Below are 17,096 nucleotides of genomic sequence, written 5' to 3'. Positions count from 1 at the left end.
AGGAACAATGATTTATTGCTTAGATTATTAGAGTATATGTTAGAATTGAGTTGGAATAATTAGAGTAGGCTTACCTTGGTGTTCTTGATGATGAAAGAGGGTAGGAAGTCGTTCTAGGGCTTGAAGGAATGAAAAATAATGATTTGAACTGATATGGACGAATATATACTGTTCTGGAAAATTGAATTTTACACTTAGTTAAATACTGGCCGTATTTTGAAATATGGGCCGTATTTTGAAATACGGGTCCGTATTCCGTATGGACTACATTACGTCTCTTCAGTAAAATGGCCATAACTCTTTGCACAGATGTCCGTTTGACCCCCATAATATACCGTTGGAAAGGTATTTCAAAGATCTACAACTTTCATCAAGGAAGTTTTCCCAAATTCCAACTATGTTTTGAAATACAGGCCGTATTTTGAAATACGGGCCGTATTTTGAAATACGGTCCGTATTTAATGATGTAACCTCTGAGTGTCAAATTCCAGAATGCACAGAAATCTTTGGTACCAGTTTACGACTTGAAATACGGGCCTTATACTGACTTACAGTCACTTTTCATGGGTATAAACCACCATCTTACAATTGAAGAGGAAATTTCAAGTTCCCACATTCTTTATCTGGTTTTCTAAGTTTAGGATCATGGTCAAAGCTTAGGTTAAAGGTATGGGGTGTTACAATAGATATACCAAAAAATTAATGAATACACTCAAATATTGAATACAAGAAAATAAAATTGACTGTATTCATTTGTATACACTTCAAAATTCACTATATTAATTTGTATACAACAAAAGATCTTTGAAAAACGCGAAAAATATTGTATACCAGTGTATCACTATATGTATACACAGATCTGGAAAAAATTTCGATCAGATCTGAAGAATTCTGGTATGTCTATGACAAATACAAGCGAAAAAAACGTTGTATACAAGGTAAATACAACAAAAATACAGCGAAACATCCGGACTGAGCTTTTTTCCGGCGTAGATCTGAGCTTTTTCCAGTGTATATTTGAGTTTTTTTTTCTTTTTGCTTCCAACAATGCTTAGATCGGTCGGCTACTGATAAGTTGGTATTTTACTAACTTATTTCTTCTTTAATCTTAGATTGTTGCTATGTTTTGATTGAAAAAATAGTGCATTTAATGTCGTTTACTTCCATTTTATAGGTTTATGTGATTTAGAAGTGATCGGAAGAAACCAAGTCAAAAAGAGGCCAAATTGGACAAAAACTGCACAGTTTTGCAAAACTGTCAAAAGTGGACAGTTTTGCAAAAACGGGACAGAACTGCAAAAAACGGGCAGAACTGCAAAAACGAAAATTTGGGGCATATTTTGTCATTTTTGGAACTTGGAAAAATTAGGCAATTACAAAAGGAAGAGAAGGGAGCAATTTTATTCATCTTTGGTCATTTTGCAAGTTTTGGAGGCTAGGGTTTCACCTACACCATTGGAGGAGAAGATTGGAGCACTTTAATGAGATAGTTCTTAAACCTTTCTTCAATTCCTTGTTTTGTATTGAATATTTTAGTGTGTAGTATTTCATTTCTAGACTTGAATCTTGTTTATGAAAATATTCTTGATTAAAGTTTGGATAGAAACTCTTGTTTTGCTTATGTATTGAATGATTTTAATTTCTAATGAAGTGGGTTTATTGTTTCTCTATTAACTCTTCATGCTTAAATGTCTCTTAATGGTTGCAAACATTATTTGTGCCTAAGTACTTCTACTTTGCTTGAGAAAGAAAGTGAAAGTTAGGAAAAGAGTTTGATAGCAAGGATTTGGGTCATTAAACCCATCTAATAACTTGAGCTAGAGATAGGATAGTTAACTTGAGGTTGAATTGATTGTGCTTAACATCACACTCTAAGGCTTGCGAAAGCTTAGAGTGAAATTCATTGATTTGGTTGGAAGACTTTCAATGAGATTTTAGAAATCATTATCTATTAACATAAACCCGCTCTTAGTTGTAAAATTGTAAAATATATTGGATCGTTACTAGAGAGTAATTTCCCTTGTATCCATGCTTGTGGCCATTGATCATTTTATTTGCTTTCTAGGTTAGTTTATATTTCCGCATTAGTCATAAATTTCTCAAAAACCCAAAATATCATTTATCGTTTGGTTTTAGCTTAGTTGGTGAAAGTTCCTTACTTTCTTAATCGCCTAGCATATTGTTCCCTGTGGGATCGACCCCGACTCATAGTTGGGTAAATATATTGCATACGACCGTGTACACTTTCTCTTTGAGGAGTGTATTTGGACGTTATCAGCTACGACGATGTCGGTGGAGGCTACGGTGGTGGAAGACGTGAAGGTGGCGGCGGTGGATACGATGGAAGACGTGAAGGAGGCGGTGGTGGTTAGGCTACGCATCCATGCGGCGTCAATATTCTCATTAGCTCTGTGATTAAAGCCCAAATCCATTTCGCCGGAGCTCCGGCAGTGGTGGCCGGCGGCGGAACAGTGAGGAAGAGGGGAGAGAGAGATGGGAGGGTTGGGTTGGGTTGGAAGTAAATAATGTGATGGGTATTCTATTTTGTGTGTGTATATATATATATATATATATATATATATATATATATATATATATAGTTACTAAATGCCATTAATATACAAATGTTTGCTATGAGAAGTAATTAAGTTAAACTATAGCTATTAAATGCCAATAACCACTATATGTTTGTTGTGTCATGTAGTTTTCCCTACATTATAATCAAGGTCGAGGATTCTTTCATTTTGTAAATTTATTATCACGTCCAGAATCAAGGCCTGGGTGAACCGGCACCCAGTGCCTGGAACTGGATCGAACGAACCAACTGACTAACTGAACTACGCGGAGTATAATTTAAAACATATTTAAATACTGAAAATCTGAATATGTTTACTCTCTCCATTTCATAATGAATATCTGAGTACTGTCTTTAAATAAATGAAAAAAATATTTTGTTTCTCCCGAGAAATGTTTGGTTTGTGAAATGTAGATTCTGTCTAATTGCTGTTAAACTTCAAAAGAGTATAGATTTTTTTAATGGAAAAAAATAGAAATATAATAGGCAATTAGATGTAATTCGGCTCTTTTAACCATTTTGATATGTGTAGTTTATTTGGTGTAAATTTTATTTTGTGATTAAGATTATTGACTTGCAAGATAAGGAACTCTTAAATTATGTTTTAGATGAGTAAATTAGAAGTCCGTCAATATCGACGGGCGAATTTAAGTTATTCCATTAACAATAAGGGTGAGAGCATATTCAAACGGATGGCAAATTTATTATTTTTCATAATTAAAAGACAATTTTATGTGAATTTACTAACAATAAAGACATATATATTTGAACTAAATTCAAATAAATAGTAAATTTATTATATTTTCATAATTAAGGAATATTTTTGACCCCTTTCCAAATTAAAAGAAAAAAAGGGGGGGGGGGAGGGGGGGGGGGGGGGGGGGAGATCAAAGAAGGGCCCCAAGAATCAGGATTGGGCCCAATGTGATGAGTGGAAGTCATCTGGACTGTGTTAAGGAGTGAGCGTCGGTGGACATTAGTATTCAATGCCAAACGTCTATATGGACCCAATCTCATATTTTTTGGGGTGTTAGGTAAGGAGGAAAATAATTTTGAGATTTTCCAAAATATTTTTTAATATTTTATATGTTGGTTGGTTAAAATAGCAGTAATAATAATAATATATCCGGTGTGATTTCATATGGGATCTAGGGAGGGTAGCGTGAAAGCAAACGTTATCCCTACCTTGTGTGAGGTAGAAAGACGGTTGCTGATAGACTCTTAGCTCAAGAAAAACATTGTCAAAACAGGTTTGAAAAATACAAAAACGAAAGAAGCTTTGATGAATAAGTTTTAACCAAGATTCTAGAAAATACAAGAGTGAAAAACCTTGGTTAAAATAGTGTTTTTAAGAAAATAATTTCTTAAAAAAATTAAAAAAAGTAACTTCCTTCGAAGGAACAGGAAAACAAATTTCATAAATGACACTCAAATGTTTCCTCTCCACTTCAATGCCCCCAATTTCCATCCCCGACCACAACCTCATCCTCATAGTATTTTTAAAATACATAATATAAATATTTTTGAAATAATATTATTTATTTACCCATCAAATACAATAAGTAAACAAAAGATTATTTATTTTATAAAACATAATAAATAGATTAGGAAAATATATTCTGCCATACCAAACACCCTTTGTTCCTGCACCTTATTCTTCTTCTTTTCCTCATCTATTGCTGTTAAATTTCAAATTCAAATAGTAATAACTTGACTTAAAATATTATGGTACGATGATTAGTAGTTTCTAGGTTAATTCCTACAGATTAACACTATCCCCCAAAAATATAGCCCCTCGTGCACTTGCCTTATCTGTCGCCTTCTATTTCTCTCTCTGTCATAATTCAATCCAAAAACAAGTTCTGGAAATGTCAGCTATCATTCATTAAATTATTAAAAAAATACAGGCGCCCACTTTAATGAAACTTATACTAGTACTATTTTAGATCTCATATTATTCAGGACTCAAACATAGGCTCCAACACTTATTAAAGTCTACTTCCATGTGCCCCTTCCCTTTGTTCTATCTTCGTCTTGTTTCTTTTTTCAGTACTCTCTCTTTAAGGTACTCTCTTTTTACATATATTCAGTCAGTTTTTCCAAATGGGAAATTCTTCTTTTTCTTGATTTATTCACTTATCTGAAATTTAGCGCTACCCTCTTTGGATGGTTGTTTCCCGTGGTTCATTAATGTACAGTATTGTATGGTACAGTATGGTGTTGTATTGTATTGTACTGTATTAATGAATACAATGTTTGGATAGACTGTATCGTTTTTGTGGTTTAGTAACATTTGTATTGTTTGGTTTGACTGTATAGTACTGTATAATAACTTGTAAGTTTACTAAAATGTCCTTAACTCTTAATTAGAAATAATTTATATATATTAATAAAATTCAGGTAAAGAACAAAATAGGAACTTTAAAAAATAAGTAGGTAGTGGGTGGGGGAGGGGTGGGTGGTGTGAGGTGGGTGATTGTGAGATGAGAGTGGGGGTAGTGGGTAGTAGGGTGGGGGTGAGTGGTTCTGGGGGTGGGGTTCGGTGGTGGTGAGGGGTAGTGGGTAGGGGTGGTGGAAGGGTGGGTAGTGTGGGATGAGGGTGGGTGTGAGTTGTTGTAGGGTGGGGTTGGGTGGTGGTTGGGGTGCGTGGTAGGGCGGGGTGGGGTGAGTGGCGGGGGGTGGGTGGGGGTGAGTGGTAGCGTGGGGCAGGGGTGGGGGTGAGTGGTAGGGTGAGGGTGGGGTGGGGTGGATGGTGGAGGGTATAATGGAGAAATGAAATACGTAATCACGGAAAAACTATCAAATCTGTGGTTTCAAAAATTAGGACTTTTCATGGTTATATAACCATGGAATGAACCACGGGTTTACAACACCATACCACATAATATTAAGAACAATGGAAACAAACATGATTTCCTAGAAAACCATACATTAATAAACCACGGGAAACCACCATCCAAACAGGGGGTTATTGATTCTAATACAGTGGCATTCTTGAATTTTGAATTTGTGCTTCTCATTTCAGATACATGTAATTTAAGATAACCCCATTAAGAGTTTGTAAAGTCTTAACTTATAGTTGAAGAATGATGATGATTTGATTTGATAGATAAGATTGTTTTGTTCATTCTTTTACTGTTGGGGTTTCTTTTATGTTCATGATTTGTTTATATTGAGCTACTTTTGTTGGTTTCATTGAGTTACTAGAACTCATTTGTGTCTAAAGTTTAAGTCTTTACCTGTTTCTTTAGCAATTCACTACTTCTTTACCTATAGTAGTGAATCTATGAGTATTATGAGTTGTTAATTGTATTGAATTCTGAAGTACTAGTAACCGAATCAGGAGCCGGGATTTGAACTTTATTAGTTTTAAATTCTAGAATAGCGACATCATGTGTTAGTAACTAGATTCGGAAACTTCATTTTTGCATGTATTTTTGGTGAATTTCTTTATATAAATACAGAGTTTGAACTAAAGCTACACATCTAGTACCTAGATTGAGTAGATTGCACTTCAATAAAAAAGAATAGTGTTAGAGAATTGATAGTCACTTCCCCTAGTTTAGTAATGGAAGCTCATAGGAAATTGATAAATTCGTATATGTGTAGCATTTGTTACTAACCTTCGGAATTTAACACCGTTTGTAAAAAAATGTTTTTCCCTTCAGATGATATTTTGAAGCAGAAAGCGGACATTTGCTGGCTGCATCCCACAATTTATGAGTTTGGTTTAGTTTAAGTGTAATGAGATTGAGATTGAGATTTGTTGAGTGAAGTTTTGATGGATCATAGTAATTTTGTGGTTGATCTTGAGAGCTGTAGGAGTATGAGTGGAGAAGCAGGAAGTACTAATTCTCCTTTGGATGCCAAAGTAGGGGATGTATTTTCCACTAGTCTCAGTAATGGTGATGGCGAAGAACTTTCTAAAGCTGAAAATGGATTGACTATGAACAGAAATTTGAAGGACGGGGATGAGCTTGCTCGGGGGAGTGTTAGAGTATTTATAGACAAGGGAAGTTTAGTAGAGAAGAAAACAAGCAAAGAAAAACGTAAATCCACGAGTGCTCAGAAGGCTCCCAAACCTCCTAGACCTCATAGAGGATTTTCATTGGATGCTGCTGACCAGAAATTGATCAAAGAGATTGCGGAACTCGCTATGATCAAACGAGCACGGATTGAGCGAATGAAGGCTTTGAAGAAAATGAAAGCAGCCAAGGCATCGTCAACATCATCAGCGTTGAATGGCAGTTCCCTTGCCTTGCTATTTACGGTTTTCTTCTTTTTTGTGCTATTGTTTCAAGGTAAAGATCTCGATTTGTTAGTTTGGATTTCCTATGTCCTATTTTAGAGTGACATATATTAAAAAGGCCAAAGTCATAGATGGACCCTGAACTTGTCATGATTTTCCATTTAGACCCCCCAACTGAAATGTTGACCATTTGAACCCTTGAACATAAGATAAATTGTGTCATTTGAACCCCTCGTGCCAGCTGGGCACACACGTGAAGCTCACTTATAAAAAAAAATAAGCCATGTCAACAAAAAAAATTAATTTTAACAAAAACTCTATTTTAAAATCTATTTAAATAATTAAAAAAAATTGAAAAACCCAATCCATCCTCTCCGATAGCCCACTTCACCGCCGCTGCTTCAAAATCTATTTAAATAATTAAAAAAATGGTGCCGTTTTTCCTCGGAGATTTATTTAAATAGATTTTGAAGTGGAGCAGCGGCGGCGGCGGCAGTGGCGGCGGTGAAGTGGGCTATCGGAGAGGATGTGTTGGGTTTTTCAATTTTTTTAATTATTTAAATAAATTTTAAAATAGAGTTTTTGTTAAAATTAATTTTTAATGATTAAAAATTTTAAAAAAGAAAGCGGCGGCGGCGGAGGAGGCAGCGGCAGCAGTGTCGGCGGTGAAGTGGGCTATCGGAGAGGATGGGTTGGGTTTTTCAATTTTTTTTAATTATTTAAATAGAGTTTTTGTTAAAATTAATTTTTTTTTCATCAATTTTTTTTTTTAATTTTTAATGATTAAAAATTTTAAAAAGAAAAAATTTGGTCTCTCACGCTCTATTTAAAGCAGTGAGCTTCACGCATGTGCCCAGCTGGCACGAGGGGTTCAAATGACACAGTTTATCTTATGTTCGGGGTTCAGATGGTCAACGTTTCAGTTGGGGGGTCTAAATGAAAAATCAGGACAAGTTCAGGGGGTCCATCTATGACTTTGTCCTATTAAAAATCAAGTTTTTTGCAATTTACTCCAAAAGATTGCTCGTTATTTGTTAAGATATATTTGACTTTCCTGAAACACATGTTGAAGTAATTTGTATACACTTTCTCATTCTTCAGCATGTCCAGTCATGTTAATTGCATTTCATTTTCTTTTTGTGTTTCATGCTTTTAAGTGACTACATATTGGTGTTACTTGAGTAGACAATGCTAACAATGGCAATTTACTCCAAAAGATTGCTCGTTATTTGTTAAGATATAATTGACTTTCCTGAAACGCATGTTGAAGTAATTTGTACACACTTTCTCATTCTTCAGCATGTCCAGTCGTTAACTGCATTTCATTTTCTTTGTGTTTCATGCTTTTAAGTGACTACATATTGGTGTTACTTGAGTAGACAATGCTAACAATGGCTAAGTACCTTGCCACCACATCAGCAAAATCATAACGGAGCTGTCAGTTATCTCCTTAATTCTGTATATATGTCAATGTCGTTCGTGTTTCGGAACTTCTATTTCTTTCTCTTGATATAGATACCAGTTCCAATTATGTGAGCATCTTAATGACAGTAGGAAGATGCAAAAATATCAGTGGACATGATATATATGTTCATCGATATTGCGCATTTCTGGTGACCCAACAGTGTTGCTTGCAAACCACATTTTTGCAATTAACACACCGTTTCTTCTCCTTTTAGGGGTCGTTTGGTTCGATGACAAATAGTACTGGGATTAGTTTGCTGGAGTTTTTTGTTATCGACTGTTAGGTTTATTGTATTAAAAGTAACATGCATTACATAATTTTTAAATAGTACTAAATAGGGTTTATAAGAATAAGAATAGTACTGGTGTTGCTAATGCCATGGTTTACTATATTTAAGAAAAGTAACTCTTGCATCCTCTGTATTACTGCGGCTGCTGGCAAAGAGTTAGCCGATGCTTATTCCCCAGATACCGTCATTGCTTCTTCTCCGGAAAAAGAAGTTCACGACCCGTCCTTCTACTTCCACGCGGCATTGCTCTGTCAGGCTTTCGCCCAAATAGTACTGAATAGGGTGTATAAGAAATACGGGTATTAGCGGTGCTAGACTTAAATTTGCAACCAAACATTGTACTAAAATTTAGTACCAACATTATTCTACCTAATGCCCCCTACCAAACGACCCCTTAGTTCCTTCCCCCCCGTTTTCTTCGTACTGGTGAACCAAGATTTTCTTTCAAGGTGCAAAATTTCTGATGATTTGGTGTTTGCAATATTGTATGCAGGGATGTCTTATAGAAGTTCAACTATGAGCTTTTATGATTCAGTCCAACCCGGTCTGGTAAGGGAGAATAGGTTCATAATTGTACAGGACAACTCTAATTTATCCACCAGTACTGCCATTGTTGCGGGGTCTGGATCTTCTGAGTATGTACTACCCTATAAATCTATAATCATCTGATAATGGTACTTTCCATTGTGTACTTATAGATGATACTAGTTGGCTAAGTTTTCATTTGCTTGTTATTTTGTAGTAATGTGGAGCAGGCTTCTGGTTTAACTCACGGGAATAGTCCGAAAAGTGTCGGAAGCTGAAATTTAGTGACATGCATGAAACTATTCAAATATGAATACAGATTGACACTACGTTTCTGGTATACACTGCGCCTACCTGAGGGAGTTGCATGTAAGTGACTCGGCTCAAGACTGGCTAATTTGTATACCCTGTACAGTGATTGATACTGGTTGATTGAGATGAATAACCGCTGGCATAGAATTGCCAATTCAGTAGCTAGCCTCAAATAAAAAAATAGCTTTTGAAGCAGACTAAGTCTAATTTCCATGAGCGTTCTGAGTAGACAAATGTTATGATATTTGGACTAGTTACATAGTGCATAGTACAATCAGAGCAAGAATTCCAGGGCTCCGTAATTGCTGAACAACTATTTTGACTTGTTTACTAACCGTATCTTTTTGACTTGCTTGCTCGCACTATGTATTAATTGCCTAGAACTGTGCTTGAGATGCGCTTAAAATCGGAGTTATTTGCATTTTCATGGAATCGAATATGCTTTTGTTTCAGATCATTTATTTTCTGATCTAAAGACATACTGTACTTGCTGCATTACATTGCTTCAAAGCCTAACTGCCCAGGGCTTAGTTCAAGTGCCAGAGGTTAAGGGACTTGTTACCGGAGGCGGAGCCGGAGCCGGATCTAAATTCTAGGATAGCGACACCAGGCTTTAGTAACTCGGATCTGAATTTGATTTTTTTATTTACTTAGTGAATTTCTTAATACAAGTGCAGTATTTGAACTAAAGCTAGTGGGTTCGATCGAACTCGTAAGTTCACTTTTAGCTCCATCCCTGCTTGTGACTTAAGTTATAGGTTCGAGCCTTGTGCCATGCGAACGAAGCCTGGCATTTAACTGAAGAAGGGTAGAGGGAGAAGGCCATTATTCCCGAGTTTCGAAGGCTGTGGTGAGTTTTGGGTTAAACTTGTCCCTTATCTATGAGAGTAGGTTCATTTTAGTCCCTCAAATATTATCCTGAGCATATTTGATCCCTTATCTATGAGAGTAGGTTCATTTTGGTTCCTTAAATATAACACTAAATATATTTAATCCCTTAACTATGCTAAAGTGGGGTACTTTTGGTTCCCCTAATAGAACCGTTTAAAAAGTAACGGTACTAAATCCATGTGATACTCATGTGACTCGTAAAAGGCTAAACCCATCGGATAAAATGCAATGCAGAGTAATGACATTCTCTAAAAAATGCAACTCATATAAGATATTAGCAAAGCAACTCATAATATTTGGATCATATGGTTGGTAACCAACTCTTAAACGGTAATCTGACAGTACACATGGAACCGTTCCACTTATTTTAGAAGCATGTGAATATAAAGTTTTTTTTGTTAAATATTAAAAAATCAATTTTTTTTTTAACAATTGTTATAAATTATCTTAATTTGCATTTAGAAGCATGTGAATGCAAATTTCAATATATTAGATAAAGTTTCTGCCTGTTTTAAAGAATGAGTTTAGTATTTTTGTCCAATGGGCTTAGCCGCTTATATGTCACGTGAGTGTCACATTGGTTTAGCACCCTTACTTTTTAAACGGGTTCTATTAGGGGAACCAAAAGTGCCTCACTTTAGCATAGTTAAGGGATTAAATATGCTTAGCGTTATATTTGAGGGACCAAAATGAACCTACTCCCATAGATAAGGGATCAAATATGCTCAGGGTAGTATTTGAGGGACCAAAATGAACCTACTCCCATAGATAAGGGACAATTTTAAACCAAACCTCGGCTGTGGTTGGTCCTAAGGGTTGCCCAGGACAAATTTCTCGGTCAGCCAAAAAAGAAAAGCAATTTTTTAGGGAATACTTCTCGTAGTCCAAAAACAATAAATATAACTGGAGAATTTGAAAGTAATGACCCTTCTCTGAAGAAAGATTGCTGCGCTTTTCTTTAAAGATAAGTAATGGTATATATCACAGAGACAAGGCAAGGTTGGGAGTATCATGGTTGGCATGTTGGACAGTTTTCCCTTATAATTTTCTATATTATAATTGCCTTTTGGTTTAAGCTAAGAACAGAACATACTGTTGTCTGATTAGTGCTTTTCACCCTTTATTTAATTTTAAAGATATCAGAGCTGCACCCCAAATACCATGTGCTTATGAGGGAACAAGGGCGGGGAGGACAATGACAAGGAAATAAAATAAAGAGAACAGGGGGGGGGGGGGGGGGGGTATCCATAGAAATTTCAGCTCACCAGTTAAAAATGTTGCTGGTTCTCTATATTATTCCCTTTGTTTTGAATATTGAAATTTGGAGCTTGCAGTTTTCGGGTTCTTAACAAAATTAATTGTGTGAAGGCAAACAGTCCAAACTTATCCTGGTAGTATTCATAATGGTGCAATTTTGTCTTCCGTTACCCCTTTGGTCTATTCATGCCCATGTCGTTACTAGACCGTCTCGTATTTGCATTTTCCGCTAACTAAGATCCAGCGTGAAATAAATGGACTTCACGTGTTCAAGTTCTTTGGTAAAAACGGTTAACAATTCACATGTACCTATTAATTTCATGTGTTCAAGTTCTTTGATAAAAAACGGTTAATAGTTCACATTTACCTCTTTAACTTTTGATTATGGTTTAAAATTACTTTTAGTGTATGAGCTCCATTTGGGGTTAAGGGCATACTTTTTCCTAATAGCTGGGTAACATTAGAATTGTTGGCAAAATAATCTGTGTACGTTTAAATAAAGTTTCCGAATGTATGAAACACTACTAGATTACACAGTCTGTAAAAAGTTAAAACCAGTAAATTACAGAAACTGGAAAATGAACAAAAACATAAACGGAGGGAAATTTAAATTAATCCGGGAAGAAACGGGTTGCGGGTCAGACACGCGGATCCGGGTCACTAACGGGGTCAGGATCTGGAAATAATTAAGGAATTTTGGTCCAAAAAGATTATCAATCAATCAGACCAAATCCGAAGCCGAAGCCGAAGCCGAAGCCGAGCCGAGCGACGACGACGACGGCGCGAGGGGTCCTTGCCCCCTCAACCCTTTTAGCAACTAGAGATGGTGTAATGTAGTATATACACCTCTCTTTTCCTCTCTTCTTCCTATGTGGGACAAATGCTTTAACCAAAGCAAAAAGGGACCTTTTACATTCCCTTCACTTTCCATCCCATCATTTCCCATTCACCAATATCAAAACCCAACAATCCTCCACATGAATGGGGAATGGCCATAATATAAAAGAATGCACGGACAAGTGTGATATACAAGCGAAAATTGACTGCATCTGGATAAGTAGGTTTCCCTTTGAACTTTCCGTAGTGAACTTATATCGGACATACTCGATCAATCAGTAGATTTGATATCTTTGAACCGTCGAACTTTGTTGTATACCTAGACAACATAAGTCACACAATCAACCCTCAACCGTTTATGGTTCTCACGGTTGTGTTCGTTTCAGCCATGAACACAGCCTGGTTTCATGAGTGCATAGAGAATGGGCCTTCACTGTCATTCCCCTTTAAAGCGGCTTACACTTAACACTCACATAGGTGATTTCTAAACATGTGGTCCTACAACCACATTATCTGGTCATACACTGCTAGATTTAGATAATCATTAAAAAACCTTAATGCTTTATTAAGCCATAAAGTTTTATCCTTATTTCTGAACATTGTCTTCATCCGAGAATGGGCTAAGTTATTTGACAATGTTGAACCGTCAGTCATAACTTTGTTTGATCTCCTTGAACCTAGCTCTTGGGATCTCCAGTCTACTAGGTAGAGTTACCGCCATGATGACTTGTCCTGGGCCTTAACCCCATTCCCATTGATGATCTACTAACTCCCTCTCCAGATAAACCTTTTGTAAGCGGATCCGCTACGTTATCTCTTGACTTTACATAGTCAATCGTGATAACGCCACTAGAGAGGAGTTGTCTAACGGTATTGTGTCTCCGTCGTATGTGACGAGATTTTTCGTTATACATTACGCTCCCTGCCCTACCTATTGCTGCTTGACTATCACAATGTATACATATCGGAGCCAAAGGTTTGGGCCAGAATGGAATATCTTCTAAGAAATTCCGGAGCCATTCAGCTTCTTCACCGGTCTTGTCTAAAGCTATGAATTCAGATTCCATAGTGGAACGGGCGATGCAAGTCTGTTTGGATGATTTCCAAGACACTGCTCCACTCCCAATTGTGAAAACATATCCACTCGTGGATTTAACTTCAAATGATCCAGTGATCCAATTTACATCACTATATCCCTCAATCACTTCGGGATATTTATTATAATGCAAAGCATAGTCTTGAGTATGTTTCAGATACCCCAAAACTCATTTCATTGCCATCCAATGTGATTGGGATTACTTGTAAACCGACTCAGTTTGCTAATAGCACATGCTATATCTGGTCGTGTACAATTCATGATATACATTAGACTTCCCAACACTCTCGCATAGTCCCCTTGTGATTTACTTTCACCTTCATTCTTTTGAAGTGTGTAACTCACATCAATTGGAGTTCTGGCAATCTTGAAATCCAAGTACTTGAACTTGTTAAGTACTTTCTCTATGTAGTGAGACTGTGATAATGCTATACCTTGTGGAGTTCTATGAATTCTGATTCCTAGGATTACATCAGCAACTCCTAAGTCTTTCATGTCAAATTTGCTAGCCAGCATGCGCTTTATAGCATTTATATCTGCCATATCTGTGCTCATTATCAGCATGTCATCAACATACAAACAAACGATGACTTCGTGGCCTGGAGTGTTTTTAATGTAAACACATTTATCACACTCATTGATTTTAAAGCCATTTGCCAACATGGTTTGGTCAAATTTAGCATGCCATTGTTTGGGTGCTTGTTTAAGTCCATAAAGTGACTTTACAAGTTTGCACACTTTATTTTCTTTACCAGGAACCACAAAACCCTCGGGTTGTTCCATGTAAATTTCTTCCTCCAAATTACCATTTAAGAAAGCTGTTTTAACATCCATTTGGTGAATTTCAAGACCAAATACGGCTGCCAGAGCCACTAACACCCGAATGGACGTTATTCTTGTTACAGGCGAGTATGTGTCAAAATAATCAAGGCCTTCTTTTTGTCTGTAACCTTTGACCACAAGTCTTGCCTTATATTTGTCAATAGTGCCATCAGCTTTCATTTTCCTTTTAAAGATCCATTTAGAACCTAAAGGTTTGTTTCCAGGAGGAAGATCAACCACTTCCCATGTGTGGTTATCTAAGATTGATTGAATCTCACTATTGACTGCTTCTTTCCAAAATGCTGAATCAGAAGATGACATCGCTGCTTTAAATGTTTGAGGCTCATCTTCAAGCAAGAATGTCACAAAATCTGGTCCAAAGGAAGTAGATGTTCTTTGACGTTTGCTACGCCTTGGATCCTTTTTACTTGGTGTACTTTCCTTTGGTTCTTCCCGCGATTGTATGGATCTTTCACTTGACGACTCACATTCAGTTTTATACGGATAAATGTTTTCAAAAAATTCAGCATTATCTGATTCAATTACCGTATTAGCTTGAATTTCGGGGTTGTCCGATTTGTGAACCAAAAACCGACAAGCTTTGCTGTTTGTAGCATAGCCAATAAAGACACAATCCATAGTTTTTGGTCGGATTTTTACCCTTTTAGGTAAAGGAACTTGTACCTTTGCTAAACACCCCCACACTTTGAAATATTTCAAGTTGGGTTTTCTTTCTTTCCATAGTTCATATGGAATAGATTGTGTTTTGCTATGGGGCACTCTGTTGAGTATTCGGTTAGCTATAAGGATAGCTTCCCCTCACAAGCTTTGCGGTAAACCGGAACTTATTAGTAAAGCATTCATCATTTCTTTCAATGTCCGATTTTTCCTTTCCGCAACTCCATTGGATTGTGGTGTGTAGGGGGCAGTGGTTTGATGAATAATTCCATATTCTAAACATATCTCTGCAAAAGGAGATTCGTATTCTCCACCCCTATCACTTCTAATCATTTTTATCTTTTTATTCAATTGATTTTCGACTTCATTCTTATATTGCTTAAATGCTTCTATTGCTTCATCCTTACTGTTTAGCAAATAAACATAACAATATCGAGTGCAATCGTCAATAAAAGTTATGAAATACTTTTTCCCACGGCGAGATGGTATTGACTTTATATCACAAATGTCAGTGTGGATTAAGTCTAAAGGATTTGAATTCTTTTGAACAGACTTATACGAATGCTTAACAAACTTTGATTCAACACATATTTGACATTTAGATATATTACACTCAAATTTAGGCAATATTTCAAGATTAATCATTTTTCGTAAGGTTTTGTAATTGACATGTCCTAAACGAACATGCCATAAATTATTTGACTCCAATAAGTAAGAAGAAGCAGATTTTCCATTAATACTGGCAACAACCATTACATTAAGTTTGAAAAGGCCCTCGGTGAGGTAGCCTTTTCCTACAAACATATCATTCTTACTAAGTACAAATTTATCACTAACCAGCACGCACTTAAACCCATTTTTCACGAGTAGTGCGGCTGAAACTAGGTTCTTCCTAATTGACGGAACGTGCATGACGTTTTTGAGAGTCAGCACCTTTCCGGATGTCATCTTCAACAGAACCTTTCCATATCGGGAGCTTTATGGCCTGCTTTACCACAATTGTAACAATTGCCCTTGAACTTTTTCTTGTTAGGAACCTTCTCCTTTCCAAAAGGCCTCTTCCTTTTCTTGTTCTTTTTCGGAGCAGCATCTTCAACGACACTTGCCCCTTCAATCGGTGAACTCTTACGGTACCTCTTCTCAGCGGTTTTGTTATCTTCCTCGATCTTGAGACGAATCACAAGATCCTCCAACTTCATTTCCTTTCTGTTGTGCTTAAGATAATTCTTGAAATCTTTCCATGAGGGTGACAACTTCTCAATCATTGCAGCCACTTGGAATGCTTCATTCACTACCATACCTTCAACAATAAGGTCATGGAAGATAAGTTGAAGCTCTTGAACTTGGGTTCCAACAGTTTTTCCATCCACCATTTTGTAGTCTAGGAATTTGGCAACCACAAACTTCTTCAAGCAAGCATTTTCTGTTTTGTACTTCTTTTCAAGTGCACTCCATAGTTCTTTGGAGGTCTCTACTGCACTGTAGACGTTGTACAAGTCATCTTCTAAGGCACTCAAAATGTAGCCTTTGCACAAAAAGTCAGCCTGTTTCCAAGCCTCAGTAACCATGAACTTTTGGTTGTCAGGCATGTCGGCGGCAGGCACATGAGGGTCCTCACTGGTGAACTTTTGCATACCAAGGGTGGTAAGCCAAAAGAACATTCTCTGCTGCCATCCTTTAAAGTTGGCACCGGTGAACTTCACAGGTTTCTTAGCCGGTGGCACAGCGGTACGGGTTGTAGGAGTAACCACTGGTGCAATACCCGCAGAGGGAGTTCTAGTCGCAGAGGGAGTTCCAGTCTCAATTGCCATTATTTCTTTGTCACTGTCAAATGGACAAACTGTTTTAGTTAATAAAACCAGAATATCAATTAAATCATAAACTTAAACGATGAAGATTTTATTTCTTCAAATCGCAGTATAATTATGAACTTTGGTATTCCAACGAAGTTTTTATATCTTCGAGTCAGAATACTAATATTCATATGGAGTAGAAAACTACACAAGTTTTAATATCCTTAAACAGAATACAGATTATAATTTTATATTTAATTTCCTTAAGATTGTTGGCAAAATAATCTGTGTACGTTTAAATAAAGTT

General features: G+C 36.7%; 1 protein-coding gene across 1 annotated transcript; it reads left to right on the top strand.

Moving 5' to 3' along the window:
- The first annotated feature begins 4,339 nt into the window (after positions 1 to 4,339).
- LOC132640324 (uncharacterized) lies at positions 4,340 to 9,867 on the top strand. Its single transcript, XM_060356873.1, has 4 exons — positions 4,340 to 4,640; positions 6,244 to 6,876; positions 9,072 to 9,213; positions 9,321 to 9,867. The coding sequence occupies exons 2-4, from the start codon at positions 6,357 to 6,359 to the stop codon at positions 9,379 to 9,381; spliced, it is 723 nt and encodes a 240-aa protein (XP_060212856.1). The 5' UTR covers positions 4,340 to 4,640; positions 6,244 to 6,356; the 3' UTR covers positions 9,382 to 9,867.
- The last annotated feature ends 7,229 nt before the right edge of the window (positions 9,868 to 17,096 follow it).

Source organism: Lycium barbarum, chromosome 5, assembly GCF_019175385.1.
Source record: "Lycium barbarum isolate Lr01 chromosome 5, ASM1917538v2, whole genome shotgun sequence".
In the NCBI taxonomy this organism is placed as follows: Eukaryota; Viridiplantae; Streptophyta; class Magnoliopsida; order Solanales; family Solanaceae; genus Lycium; species Lycium barbarum.
This window is presented reverse-complemented; position numbering and strand designations above follow the sequence as displayed.

Excerpts from the sequence above, each read along its gene's own strand:
- LOC132640324 (XM_060356873.1), top strand. The coding sequence starts at position 6,357 with ATGGATCATAGTAATTTTGTGGTTGATCTTGAGAGCTGTAGGAGTATG. Across the intron at positions 6,877-9,071 it reads TTTTGTGCTATTGTTTCAAG|GGATGTCTTATAGAAGTTCA; the intron begins GTAAAGATCTCG and ends TATTGTATGCAG. Across the intron at positions 9,214-9,320 it reads GCGGGGTCTGGATCTTCTGA|TAATGTGGAGCAGGCTTCTG; the intron begins GTATGTACTACC and ends GTTATTTTGTAG.